The following is a 15,382-nucleotide window of genomic DNA, read 5'->3' on the forward strand; positions in this document are numbered from 1 at the left end:
TAGGACTTACACCAGTCTCATGTCTTAACAGCCGTGTAATAATATTTTGTTCATACCACTTTCTGGGGACCTTGACAACCTCTGCTATAGAGTGATACCTACATCTTGGGGCAAAATCAGCACTGCTGGTTCTGACTGTCCCTCTGTTCAGAGTGAAGTAAGGTGAGGTGGATCTGGAGTGTAGGGAGATCCTAAGAGGTCCAGGAGCTCTCAGTCAGTATGGGTTTGGCGGTCCTTCAGCAGCTTAGGCTCTGCCTGGGACTGGCTTGACCTCTGGAAGGTCTCAGAACTGGAGTAGGAATATGACTTCAGTTTGCCATCTTTCCCCATGCTCTGGGGTGTGTCTCTGAGGTACCCCAGCATTTGCTGTCTTGCATGTCTCACTGTTCTTCATGTCCTGCTTCAGTTCTGGTTGTTCTTTGTTTTTCCAGTGCTTTAACTCTCCTGAATACTGTCTGGGGATCAGCTTAGGTCTGGTTTTCAAGAGCAGGCAAAATAGCTAATGTGTTCCTTCCCCAGGGCGGTGGTATTTCAGTGACAGGTAAGGTAATACCTGTTGTACTTTAGTCTGTGATCCAGGCTGTGATGGTGAATTTGTGAAATATTGGGGATCTTCTGAAGGGAGGTGATCCATAAATGTACATCTTTACATCATCAAGATAATGAGTTCAGGTGAGGGGGAATGAAATAAAGATGACATATTATTGTGCAATTTATAACCTCTCTAAATTTTGTTCTCTTGATGATAAGTGCTTCCTTCTGTTCTCTCTGCAGGTCTCCAGGTGGTTTTAAATTCAATTATCAAGGCCATGGTCCCTTTGTTGCATATTGCCCTGCTGGTGCTGTTTGTCATTATTATCTATGCCATCATTGGACTGGAGTTATTCATGGGGAAGATGCATAAGACCTGCTACCATGTGCAAGGGGGACTCATAGGTAAGGGGAACGCTGTATCATACATACAAAGATTTTCTGAGGGAGGCTTTCCCCTGGTACAATGGAGCGTTTGTACTGGCACAGGAGACGGGTGGCTGTTGTTCCCTGCTGTGTACCTGTCTGGGGCTTCAAAGTGGTGGTTCCTCTGTTCTGCTTCTTGGTTATGAATCACTTCTGATGTAGAGAGACTGCCTCTAATAGTGAGACTTGCTTATCTTGGGCACACAGTTGTTGTCCTGTCTGTAAAGGCTACAACAAAACTGTCAATTCCTGCTAAACACAGTAGTGGACTTTTAAATGTGGAGGTTTGGCACTGCAAGCCAGCCTGAGTTCTTCAGCTAATCTCCCAGAGGCTCAAGCAGCACTAACGTAGTGATGATTTCACCGCTAGCAGACTGAGCTGCAAATGAGATGGCATCACGGAAATGAACAACTTTCGTATTTTATTATCAATCTTGTACACAAATACATCTTCATTTTAAACTGGTATCATTGTACAGGAATATCTAATTGAGGCCCAGTACCCTTTTTTTTTTTTTTTGAAGATGACAGACTGTAACTGTGGTTAGAAGTGCAGCTAATAAGAAAGCAAAATTATATTAATGGGAAGAAACTTTTTGCGCCAAATCCATCAGGAAGGAACTTTCAAATTATTTGCAGAAAGAAATATTCAAATTTCAAAATAATTCAATTGTATTGTCACTCACACGTCTAACCATCTGCTCTTTTTCATTTGATTTATTCAACTTGAACAGCAGTGATTCCCCATGTGGTGGTGGGTACCAATATCTAGGACCCAGTTAAGCTCATAACCAAGAAAATACTGTAAAGCAGGAAATAGTTTCAGAAGTTTTATATTTTCCGCCTTTATAACATTGTCTGCTTTCATTTTCTATAAATGATGCTAGAACTATAATGAATCATCAGTCTGGTTTACATCTTTACAGTGTATATATTTTTCTCCATACTGCCTGTAATTATTACATATTACAGCATCTGATTCTAATATTGTTATTTCCGGCATGCTTTAATGATCAGAATGTGATCAGAACTTCTGGAAAATTAAATTTTTTGCCATATAAGATAAGAAACAAAGATAATTATCTGCTCCCACACACATGCATACCTGCATCTGTTATAAATAGGCTCTGGAATCCATATATTAACAAAATCCTATCGCAGGAATTTTTGTGCTTATAAAAGTGTTTTCTGTAGGATTTTGCATATACCAAAGCATCTAGGCAGGTTTGTTGTATGGGTTCTCCGATCTTTCGAAACACCTGTACAGAATAAGGGGTGGATAATCAAGCAGCAGAGCCTTATGGAGCTTCTGAGTGCCACTGGGCTGTAGATAAAATGCCACACGGTTTCTAAACTCTAAAAGAGCAGAGATCCAGAGACTCTCTGCTGTAACTTAGCAGTAGCCCGGCACCATATCAACCTATCTCCAGAGCACTGAAGCCTGTCTGCTGCAGGGGTTCAGCCTCCTTCAACAGAGTGCCACTCAGTGCTGCAGTTCCCTTCCAAGATTAACCCAGATGCCAGGCGATTGCAGTACGAAAACGCTGGTTGTAACATGCAGCCTAAAGAAATGTAATAGACTCGATCCAGTGTTCCCTCTCATGTTGAAAGACGTTTCAGTTTTGACTGTAAAACTTGATGGCTTGGCCGTTATTTTTACAAAAAGTAATTGGAGCACAACAAAACATCCCTCTGCCCATTAAAATTAATAGTTTCTTGTGTGTTCCTAGAGAAAGCTGTCAAATTCACTGCAAATTGTTTTTGTTAAAATCAGATATCCCTCACTGACTTATCAGTGTGTCAAATAGCAATTAGTTCTCTTCATCTCTGTTTTCTCCCTCCTCTCCTTTAAGATACACCTGCAGAAGATGATCCGTCTCCCTGTGCCCCCCAGTCTGCGCATGGGCGGCAGTGTCAGAACGGCACCGAGTGCAAGGCAGGCTGGGAGGGACCTAAGCACGGCATTACGAACTTTGACAATTTTGCTTTTGCCATGCTGACGGTGTTTCAGTGCATCACAATGGAGGGCTGGACAGATGTACTGTACTGGGTACGTATCCGAAAATGATAAGCTGAAAGGCCTGCTCATGTGCTCCAGCTATGTTGAAACTTTGGGGCTTTAGCTTTCTTGCTTGTCCTATATAACGAAAGCGCGGTTGCTAGCATGGAGCTTTAATTAACTCAGAATAGTAGCGGGTAAAACAGGGGGGTTTGTCTGGTTCAATTAAATCAAACGTAAGTGTTGACTTTCCGTTGATATTTTAATGTTGAAAGATGGCATGCGGCTTACTGAAGTTTTGCAATGTACTTTTGCTGAGCAGAATGTCATGTAAAGACCCTCTCTGCAGGAGTGAAATATCTCGTACATCTCCAGATTACTGATGTAGAAGTATTTGTGACAGATAACTGTGTGCTCTACCCATGGCATTAATGTTACAAAGGCACTACGCTGATCAGCTCGTAGGTTTTATAAGAAAGGCCTCACAAATCCCTTTTCATGCCAGAACTACTCCTAGTTATGACTTTTATCTTAATAGTATTAGAATAAATTCTCCTAATTCTGATACTGGTATCAATCATGGTTACATATTTAGCCGAAACATGATATTATCTTTAATCTAAATGCAGTCTGATCTTGTCCTTTACCCTAATTCTGGAAGTTTCAATAGCTTTAGTTTCTACCTTGTAATTACTAAGGTGCTGGGAAATTCAGTGGCAGTACAATTATACTATAGGAGTTGAAATCAGATTTAGCCTTCACCTGTAAGCCAGCTCTTGCCATCAAGTTTTGCAGGAATATGTCATGGTCCAGGAATGTAATTCAGACTCAGCTCAATCCTGTCTGTATAAGGCTAACCCGGACTATGACTTTGAAGGCTGACATAGATGACACCTATGACACCTGGTTTTCCAAGATGGAAGGATTTCCAATGTAAATAAAACTTGTGCTACAATGCACAATGGAATTTAGCTCAAGACGACCCAAAGCACACAAATGGCTAATCTGGACTGAAGCATCTTGCATTGTTCATCAGCATCAGCTTCTCTCTTAAACGTGAGCCTGAAGCCGCATTCTACCCATCAGTGAGTTAGAGTCCACGAGACTCCCTTTGAAGATTTAGCTTATCTGCCATGGATATTCTCTATGTGGAACAGCTAGTAGTTGTCTCTTTATCCTTGTAAATTTAGATTAGAATTGTGACTCTAGCTTCCTCCTAATGCCTGAGATAAAGGGCAGGGATCAAACCACAGGGGGGGTCTGGGTCTCAGAGCACAAAAATTGCCCTTACTTGAAAAGAGGGTATAGATTAATAAAATCATGAAGAAGAACAGAAGTTAAGTCAGAAAAGGAACTGTGCAAAACCACTCCACTGCTCAACTATTGCTATTTATAATACACCTGTCTTTTTATCATATTTAGCTTGCATTCATCCAGTCTTTGTGCAATTGAGAGGATTTATAGGTAGTTCAGGGGAAACAGAAGAAGGTAAAAGATATCAGAAATAAACATGAAAATAGCTTTGGCAGTGTACACTACTTAGTATTGCGAAACCTATCCACAAGTTATCATCATTTTCTCCAAAGGCACATGTTAGAAAAGACCCTGCCAATCCCCGCACTTTTGGGTCCATGCGTCATTTGCATGACTGGATGTGAATCATTCAGAACTCAGCTATCAGTTATCTAATAACAGGAGCCAAAAGCATATACTCACTGCTAAATGGTTTTTTACCATGACTGCTGCAGATGGTCTGATTTTTTTATGGCATGCCTGCAGCAACCTGGATTTTAGCTGTTGGCTTTTCTTTGGTACTTAGCCAGCTTTTTTCACTGCTTTCCTGAGCTGTTCTTTTTCCTTTAGAGACACTATGGTGAACTGAAATCTGAAATTAATACAGATTGATGGTCATTATTTTTAGTGGCATCTGTATAGTTAGACTTTTAGACTATGGTTTTGATAGATGCTTGCTTTGGGAACAAAACAAATATTTGTTATCGTCAGTTCCCAGTTATTCCTAGGCAAGACTACAAAAGCTAGAGCTAGCACTGCAGATAAAATTTCAGTAATTGAGGAGGAGGAAATTTAGTTTGTGAAGGAAAAACCATACCACCTATTTTGAAAGACCATGAAATACAAAGTTGAACACCTGAGCTGACAGGCATACTCAGTTAAGCTGCCATAAACAATCCTGAGAGTACTATCGTCCCACATGACTTTTTGCCTCTTTGTGCTGTATTGGTGAATACAGTCAGCACTGATCAGTGTTTGCCATGCGGTGGGGAAGGTATCTGAGATGTGATGGGTATTTCCTTCTGCAGAGAGAACTGTGCTACTTTCAGGGCAGATCTTGATTGGGCAATTACTACAGGGCACACCTATGGAGAAGCATTGTGACTTTTATATTTATGTGTAGAAACCATCTCTAAACATTCACACTGTAGTTTCATATGTGGATGTTTCAAACCATATCTATTGTGGTTTACACAGTAAGCTTTATAGTCCATGCAAAGGGCATTCCAGCCTAAGCTAGTGAGATCAAAAGAAAGAGTACTTTTGGATAGGAAAGAATAGAAAAGATGCAACTTTTCAATTTCTGAGAGCGAAGGGAGAATTTTAGTAAGTGGGGTAGGGTATAAACATAATATTTTAAACTTCGTGTGAGCCACTGATTCTTTAGTGAAGTCTGACTCATATATAACTCTACTCCCTGGCCTTTGCCTTTTCAGCCAAGGAAGAGTAGACTTGTCATAGACAACCCATTGAGGGCTGCGTCTCCACAAGAGTGCAGACATAGGAAGTTATTCTCTTCTCAAGTAGATGACACTTCGAAAGATCCCCTGGATCCACAGTGAGGTCATGGAAATTAAGATTTGCTTTATTAGAAAATAATTCTGCACAGTTAATTAAATTAGAGATCCAGACTTAAAGATCCCCTCTCTCTACCTACATCCTGCGATAGAGAGTTGGTTGTCCTTTTTACACTGAAAGGAAAGCATGGATCGAAGAACAGTATACAAAAATGTTGTGTGACAATCAGAAAATTTTGCAGCTGAAAATTTTAGGTGATGATTTTCAGAGGTCATTCCTTAAACTTAATGATGTAAGCTAATGGGTTAGTATTAAAAGTGCTGAGCATTCCAAGTTCAAGACTGTTAGGTTCTTAGCTCCTCTGCAATTCAAAGTAGATACCAAAATTTGAATCTGGGGTCCTGCTGAGATCAACGGCAAAATTTCAATTAAATTCAAAAGGTCAGGATCTCACCTTCTATTTTGTAAAATCTTGATCATGCTGTTGCGATTTTCCACATGCGGTCATGTGTACAACAGGAAGACTTACAGATGCCTAATCAGGGCCTTGGTGTCTGTTGTGATAGTCTTCCAAGGAGATACACGTGGATGTAGGGAGTTTTCTTTGCTCCCTCCTTAAATCTGAAAATACCAGCCTGACCTAAAACTCAGCAGAACAACAGATAAAGCTCAGAGCTGAGGCTGGTAATGTTTAAACAATGGAGCAGTTCCCTTGGTTTGAGCTTTTCTATAAGTGCTTTTCAATTATATCTTCCTGTTTTCTGAAAAATAGCTTTTGAAAGGTACCTAGATCTCCGCATTCCTCTCAGTGGGAATGGAGGGACCCCAGCACATTTCAGCATGTTGCCCTGAAAAATATACTGGTAATTTCCTGAAACCTATGTCTGCCATGTGCCACACTTTGCAAGGTTAAACCTGCATGTTTAAAGGTTAGAAAGCTGTATGATCTTCCACAAGCCCTGGACTCCTAATCCACTTAGTAGCTCTTCAAATTTTACCTTCAGTCTCCTGCTTCCTTCTTCATGCTTCCCCTCATGCCTCCTCCAGCTTTTCACCTCTGTAGTGAAGCCTGTCTCCTCTCTCACGGAGCGCTATTTCCCAGCCTGTGATCCACGTCCTCACAGAAAGATAATCAGAGACAGGAAAGCAGTAAAATTTTATTCCCTAGAAGTATTTGACATCAATAAGATCAGTACACTTTCCAATCTCCTCTCTCCCTCAGCAGACAAGACTTGTGAGTAGATTGGCTTCTTTTGAAATGTGAAAGAAAAATGTTAGGGAAAACAGTTTGAAGCTGCTATAGTGGCAGGTAAGATAATTACTTGTAAGGAGCCAAATTTTTAATGTAAAATAACTATATTGGACAGGATGAAAATCTGTGCAAAACAACCTTGTTGACTCTTTGCTGAAGAATTGGTCTTCACCGAAGGAAGCATTAAGTGTTTATAGGAGCACATCTCCTACACTTCCTCACTCTTACAAGGTTTACTTTGTCCCAGTATAAACTGCCAGTTGGCTTTGTCTCACATGCAGCCGGTTCATAGAATCATTTGAGTAGACAGGCACCTCTTAAGATACGTGACATTATAATTTTTCCTATGCACTGTAGAAAGATGGAACTTATTATTCCCCAAACTATCCTTAATATATGATCAGCCAGCATTAGCAGCTCGCTCCCTTGTGCAGGCACCAAGGCCTATTTCTGAAGACCCCTCAGTCTTGGGAACTTCCAGCAGCAGATGCAAATCCAAATGTTACAAATTGAGTCATTTGGTATTTTGTAATCAGTCTCTGCTGCAGTCCATTATTTCTTATTGTCTTGTTGACTAAGGAGGAAAATTAATCCCTGTGCAGTTTGTAACATCCTGTTTAAGTATTTGTAGGCATTTGTTGTCTTCCCTTAATCTTTTTCTAATCTGAGCAGATTCAGTTCTTTCAACCTTCCCTAATGGGGCTTCTTTTTAATTATTTTTAATCAGTTTGTTACTGTCCTTCAGGGAAAGCTTCACTTCTGAGCTAAGTACAATTCGGACAGTGCCCTGTCTCTAGGAATGCTTTCATCTTTGTGTGAAATCTGCTTTCTGCAGCCAGACCCCTGTGACACCGCATGCAAAACTGCCCACTGCAGCCTCAGTTTTATGTGCCTGGTCTCTCCACTCCCTTGCATCTAGGCAATCAGATACATAAATTAAAACAAAGGGCAGAGCAAGCGCAAAATGCAACCGTACATTGTTGCATTAGGCTATTCACACTGCTGGGTAGTGGAGAACCTGGCCCTGAGATGTTCTGCGTACAGCTTGCCCATTACAGCTTGAATTCTAGGATGGAGTAATTGTACTTGATCTGCTTGATAATTATTAATAATGAGCAACCTTAAGCCTGCCATCGGTTTTGGAGCGTTGGCTTTGTCCCATGTCGTTTGGACAACACTTTGGAATACTTGGTTGAGTCTCTGAAAATAGCATGCAGTGCCTCCAGGGACAGTTTACTTCAAGGCTCTAACTGTAAACTAAAGAGTGTCGTATTATTATAGATGGACTAAAGCCAGTCTGGATGAGATCCAGGGCACTAACCTGTCCCTGGAAGAGATGCCTGAACTGGCACATGATGAGTTGACTCCTTCAAATTTCACTGAACAATCCTTGGTACGCTTGCCCAGCCCCTAGGCAAGAAAATGTTTTAATAGTCTAAAACAGTGCAGTAGAGCCACTACAGTGTACTGAGAACCACAACGTAGTGAGATTGAATCAGTGGAAACATTCAGAAGCATCACATCCCCAAGGACAGCATAGATTAGCACATATAGATGCAGTGGGTTAAAGAGGCTGTCTGAAGATACTTCCATCTCTGAATCTGTGAGATCATACTTCCAAGAGTTACTAAATGAGCTTGAAACTGGAGCTCACAGTCACAGTCACCCTTACAATTCCCATCACGAAATCAAACAAACTGGACAACAGATATAATTTACTTTGCTGACAGCATTGACATATCTTGTGAGCTTTTCTCATCCCCCACAGCCTGTTGCAGCCAATGAGGAAGATGTTGTGAGGAATACAAAGATACTGCCACAAAGTGGAAGACATTAAACGCAGAGCTGCAACCCCCAATTTTCGCCAGCTGTGTTTTTCCTTCTAACCCTTTATTCTTGCAGCACTTAGGCTTGAATTAGTAAGGCTTTCCACACCAGAGAATGATCTGATTCTAAGAATATATCTGTCTATGTGTTTCCATGGTGTTTATTCCCCATCCACCCCCGCCCCTCCAAGAAAATGTTGGGGTTTTATTGTTGTGGGGTTGAGGTTTTTTAATCATCTTTTTGGCAGGGTTTTGCATGGATGTGAAAAATTTACAAAGAATAAGCACGCAAGTATGAGCAACCCATCTCTGTGACTGCAGAGGTTATTTCATCTTCATCTGCTGTAACAGTGGTGGGTAAGGGGAGAGGCCCATAGTTCAGAGCACTGAAGGGCTACAGCATTAATGAACTGAAAAAGCAGTGTCCACACCTAATTTGCATAAAAGTTGACCTAAATCTGTTTTCCTTTTTCTCATGAACAACTGCACATCCAACTGTCACGATGGCCTGTACTGCTGCCTTGACAGAGAGTAACAGCAGTGACTTGCCGGGTGCCACCGGCCACAAAAGCCTGCTGCTGAACACTTGTTCAATGCAAAATAGGCACTTATTGTGTGAAATGAAGTTTTCGTGGGCCCTTCAGACCTCAACTTTGGACCTCTCGGCCCTCTCCCTCTATACGGAAAGAAACTCTCCATTAAAAATAAGCTTCTTCAGGTTGGTTATGGGGAGGTGTTAGTGGAGACCCTCTGCCCAGTGATCCTGCGTGGGAAGGACCTCTTTAATAGCCCTGTCCTTCTGTTTCCCTTTCTCTATTCTTTCTTCTTTTGTTCTTCCTTAGACTTTTTCCTAATTGCTGCTGTCTAATCACCACAGAGACCTTTCTTGTCTTTAATCTTTTATCCCTGAGCTATAAAATTAAGAGCTAAGCTACTGGGATATTTCTATACGACTTAGGATTTTAAGTGACTCTGCAGGTGCACTGCTTGGGGCCTACTACCAGTTTTTCAAGAACTGATGGTCACTGCCTTCTAAAACAATCATCTTCAGAGTTGTTAAGTTCGGACCCATATCCACTAGACAGATTCGCGAATAACAGACTTTGGTTCATTATCTAGACCCTGGGAAAGAAAAAGTGGTGGCTCTACAACCAACTATTTATAAAACTCATGTTTATTTTGAGTTTAATTTGTTTGAATATCTTCTTTTAAAAACAAAGGGCAATACAGCTAATCCCTCACCAATCTTACTGTGAGTAATAAGTCTTTCTTGCCTGCAAAGATAATTCATCCACTAATATTGGCCTTATTCATTGATTTCAGTGGGATTTCTGCCTGAGCAGGACTTGAGGGCTCAGTATGATGGGTGGTCATACCATCACAAGCATACAGTTTAGTTGTGCCCGTGGCCTCCTCTAGAACTGTCTCCTTCTAACTCCAATGCTCTGAACTGCACCCAATTGGAGGCCTAAAACCAATATTGGGCACATCTCCTTAAAGATGCAAAGTGACCAGAAGTAGAAAATTAAGGTTTTAGGGCTCAACCAGAGGAATATTTACCACAGAACATCTACACTGTGGATTTTTAAAGCATATCTAGAAGAAATTAGTCCTGGACATCATGCTGATCTTGCCTACTTGGTGTTGCTGATAAGACTTAAGAAAAAGAGAAGGGGCAGTCATGTCTGCCAATAATGCAGTTGCACCTCATTCAGGCTACTTGATAGTCATTTCTCCAGTGAACCTTTAGTACTTATAAAATATCTGTGAGTGGCTAGTGTGCCTGTAAGATGAAGGTTTATTAGCTGAGTGCTATGAGTTCTAGATGTTATACATTTTATTTGAGACTCTTGGGTGTGATTTCCCAGCTGAAAGCTGGATTCATCATCTGAAACGTAGAGTGGATTTCTAGGAATATCACAGATTGGGGACTGGCTGCAAAGGAAACTGGGATGTACTGATCAAGTGCGAAAAAAGAATTGACAGTCTTGCCTCCGCTTAGTAAAGAAGGTAGTGATTATCTACAGCTTACAGTACTGTGTTTCGTTGTCTTTATTTTTAAGGATTTAATTGACTATGTAAATCTATGAACAGCATGTGCTTGTGTATTCCTGTGCATGCAACAATCAGTGCTGTTCTGATATACTTGTCATAGAATTTGCTGTCACTCTGCACTGAGATAAATAAAGCAGTTATAAAAGAGAAATACAGTAAAACAGGTAGAAAACCCTTTCTGGTTAACCAGCTATGCAAATGTAAATACAAAATAAACAGACACAGGGAGGGAAAGCCCAGAATTCTAAGATGAAATGAAATCTTTAGATTTGGAAACCCACAATACCTAGGGGGTATTTTCATGGTTGAAATCAGCACTTTATTCTTTTGGAGCGAATTTCCAAAGCCTTTAAAAGATGAAAGGTTTTTAACTAACTGAGCAGCAGTAAGAGATGGAACTGCTCCAGTAGCTGTAATGAAAGAACTATCAGCCCTGTGGCTAAATAGCCTTTGGGCTTTTGGATAACTTTTTCAAAGATCAATCTTCTCCTTTTAAAGGGAAAAAAGCTATACGCAGTTCCGTAGGAACAAGGCAACTCACGTAAAGCTCTGTGACTTTTGCCTCTGGAGGCCTGAATTCAAATCCTGGTTAAGTCACACAAGTCAAAATCATTTTTGAAGGTCACTACACTGTATTTCTGCAAATTGCAAATTCATACAACGAGCTAACCCACTTGTCTAATGGGTCGCATGAGAGAATGGAGAGCCTTAATGGGTGCTGTTACCTGTATAGGGACCTGACTCAGGCAGAACACTGCAGATGGATCAATGACAGCATCTCCTTTAAGAAGACCTACTGCTCAGGAACCAAGAAGAGTACTGTGATAAGAAGGCAAAAGTAATGCCACTGTTTATGTTAGCTGTTAAGTAGGGAAGAGGTAAGGAAAATCGTCTGTCAGCCATCTACATCAACAAGCAGAATGGATCAAGAGCAAGGGCTTGGCATACTAGACTCCAGGCTATGTTTGCGGAAAGTTCTGAAGACTTGCTCAGTCTGGGCCTAGCATCTTTAAGAGCTCTGCATGGGTCAGTGTATGGCCTGTTCTTTCCCAGCTGGTCTGTATGACACAGTCAGCCTCAATGCAGACATAGAGTGAGCTGAGCCACCATTTAAAAAAAAAAACACCCAAAACTTTTGAGGGAATAGTTTAAAGGGAATTATTTACATCCTCAAAGGGCAACAGTTCCAGCACACTCTAGAATATGAGTTACTTTATCACTTGGCAATAAACAAATTTCAATATTTCACTTTTGAGCAGCACAGGCACCCACCAAATTAAATCCAAAATGCATCCATGCAAATATATAGCTGAGATTCCTACACAGAGGGATTTTGATTGCAGTTAGTTGTCTGTTTGCATTTCTGCATTGGAAGTTGCATAGGCGTTTTTGGAAGATAGGTTCCAAAGAATTATTTTTAGGCTGCTATCACTGCTACAATGCTGACTCAGAATGAGGGGATACTCTGAAATCGGTGGGTCATATCATTCAACCTCTATTTTGTTCTAGAAACTCCAGCTCATCGCTTCATTCATTTTAAATATGTTTCATTCATCTCTTTTCAGTGTTGCCCTCAAGGTCCTCAGTTTGCTCTGCATGCTGAAGGATAAGTTCTGATCTTCCACTGATGTAGACTCAGTTCTCTGCCTTTCGTGGAGTTAGTCTAGAATTAACACTTTGGCAAAAATGGTTTGAATTGGTCGTGCAAGTGCAGGAACGCAGGACCAGAAAGGCAGTTTTTGTGATACAGAATGCCGTGAGTCTGTTTTCCATGCACTGCTATAGGTTTTGTGCGAAGCACTTTATCTAGTTGAAACTGGAGGGAAGAACTGAGATGAGCTGGCCAGGACACTAACTTTGGCAGCCTAAAAGATGGCAAAAAGTCCTTCCCAGGCCTACATTTCTCAAACCGATTCTCCTCTAGTTTATTTTATTTCTGCAACATCAGGGCATTTCGACTGCTGGTGACCACACCCACGTTACTTTTAAATACTACTTCTCCAAAATAAATAATAAAAAAAAGCAAACATTATTATTCTTTCCAGGCTAACTATGGACAGAAGTAACCATGAGCAATCAATTATGATACCAATAATTCTTCCTTAAGTCTTGGCAGAAGACATGGTCTGATTGATCCAAAATTACATGGACAATTATTCTATGCTAAACTGAATTGAAATGGATTTAATTATTTTTTTCTCTTTAACATATTAAACCTGGAGAAAGAGAGTGAGGTGGCAAAGCAGGAGGCTTATTGGAGCTCAGAATTTGTCTTTGATTATTGCTGTGTAACTAATGTTTTCAGTGGGAGTTCAAAATCCCTGTCTTGCCAAGCATGCTGCAGAGGTATGTAGCCCCCTCCAGTTTTCACAGAAAAATAGAAAAGTCCCACAAGAAAGCACAGAGAGTACAGGTGGGACGGGAGGAGGTGTAAATGGTAGATTCCTGATTACTTCTGTTTTCCCTCCCCTAGTATAGCTGACTACAGGAATTTCCCAATGGTACTTGCAATAACAAAATTTAATATGCTGAGGTTTTGTCAGCAAAATCCACTCTTCAGATAGTTGATTTGCCATGGTAATCCATGGCCCTTTGGAATGTTACCAATGCTAATAGATGTTGCAACTTTGGGAGAAGAAAACCCAGTAACCCTGGTGTTTTCTGTAAGTCAAAGAAGAGCCTAACTTTTTATTCCTGCATTTTGAAATGAAAATGTGAAGTCAAATGCCAGTGGCCTTTGCCATCAGTTGAAATCGTACAGTAAACTTGTGTGAAGGCCATTCAAAATTACAGCTTTAATTAAGACAGTAATAAACACACCCAAGTCAATATTGCCCACTTCCCTCCTCAGCAAGCACAAACTACTGTGCCATAGGAGTAAGGGATCAGTAAGCATTTTCAACAGATATAGCGTGCAGTGGAAAAACAATTCAGCTCAATCATTGTGTGCTACGGACATTTTGACCTGCTGATAGTTGAATGCAAATTTTAATTCTCTTCCCACTCTCAGACAGGGACCTTATATTTCCCATAATAACTCAGTCTGTTACAGAACAGCTGACTGCAAAAAAAATTGTGCACCTAAACCGAAAACAGCTGAAATATGAATCTAGAACTTTACCAAAGAAGGAAATAGTGTTGTGGAGTCTGGTGGTTATACACGGGGGGCTAAAAAGCACAGTGGAAGGAATCAGTGTCAGCATACAGTATCCGTCATCCAGGGCTAGGTGGTTGAAAGTTGGGGTTTTTATATGTGTCTCAGACTTTATGCAGTCTTTCACAGCTGAGAAAGTGTGCATATCCTTGAAAAGGTGGGGCCAGCATTTAATGAGCGATGAAAATATGACTCAGTGCTGTTATAAAGAAATAAGCTTGCCAAATTCTACTGGTAGCAGTGCACTTCCCGCATATTGTATGCAACAAAAAACAAATACAGTTTGCTTCACATCTTTTATGTATCCTTTATTAAAGGGAGTTCATATAACAGCAAAATGCCATTCCACTGTGATTGTATAATTTCAGAGAAGCTCAAGCAGTTATTTGACATGTTTTCACTTTGCCGTCAAGCACCTGCTGCCATGGTTGTAAGGCAGTGCTTCTAGATCTCCACACTTGCCTTGTTCTTGCACAGGTTGCAGCAGCCTGGTAGGGCTCTTCTGCAGGACTCTTCTGCACGACTCCTTCCTTTACGCAGTCTCCCCAAGAAGTTCAAGCCAGGCCAGGTGTGTCTTTTGCAGGAGTGTGTGCTCTCATGACTCTGAGGTTGAGCCCAGCACTGCTTTCACTTGTCTTCTCTGTAGCGCTGTGTGGGAAGCTTGGTCAGTTCTGGAGACTTCACCCTCTTGTCAGGGAGATCAGGCAGCATAACAATGAACTGTAGCTACACCCAGTTTTTCTACAATAAAATAGGAATTGCAGTTTACCTGGTTGAGAGCAGGTCTACTTGGGTGAAGACATCTACAGCAGATTCAACACAGTCTTTGTTAGCAGGGGCGAAGAAGCAACCTCTGCAGACTCCATCTTCTCAGATCCGTCTGCCCCCTTCCCCTTCTCTCTTCTAGACTCATCTTCCATTGCTGCAGTTTCTTTGATTCTTTCTCAAAGGTTCTCTGTTGCAAATTAATCTCTTCCCTTGGTGTTTCTGTTGTCCTCACCAAGGCAGTCCTTTCTCAGTTAATGGCTCCATTTAGCTCCTGCAGAGAGTTCTGTACAAATTGCCAATATTTCTAGCTCAGGGTGGAATTTTAATTTGCTCTTTCCATCACTACACAGCATACAGAACAATTGGGGAACCGAGGAAGACATAGGAATCTTATTATTCTTCCCGCTGCCCACGTATGATGAATCTTGCCTGCATTATTTGCTTTCATCCTACAGTGACCATATAGCAGAATAACCTATCTGGAGCATTCTCTGCCATGGTTCACGGTCCCTGTGCACTTGTCTTCATTCAGTCCTGTCTTGCCTTTCTCGTCTGAATAC

The 15,382-nt window shown here is 41.1% G+C and overlaps 1 protein-coding gene across 1 annotated transcript in view; it reads left to right on the forward strand.

Moving 5' to 3' along the window:
- The window catches only part of CACNA1C (calcium voltage-gated channel subunit alpha1 C), a gene marked incomplete at its 5' end in the record, with an annotated part of 495,815 nt that overhangs the window by 323,552 nt on the left and 156,881 nt on the right, over window positions 1-15,382 (forward strand). The window contains 2 exons of the mRNA XM_082498635.1: window positions 775-936; window positions 2,811-3,007. Of these exons, the coding sequence (XP_082354761.1) occupies window positions 775-936; window positions 2,811-3,007 (359 nt within the window). The remainder of the gene's footprint in view (window positions 1-774; window positions 937-2,810; window positions 3,008-15,382) is intronic.

This window comes from Vanellus vanellus (assembly GCF_965231255.1).
Source record: "Vanellus vanellus genome assembly, chromosome: 1".
Taxonomy (NCBI): domain Eukaryota; kingdom Metazoa; phylum Chordata; class Aves; order Charadriiformes; family Charadriidae; genus Vanellus; species Vanellus vanellus.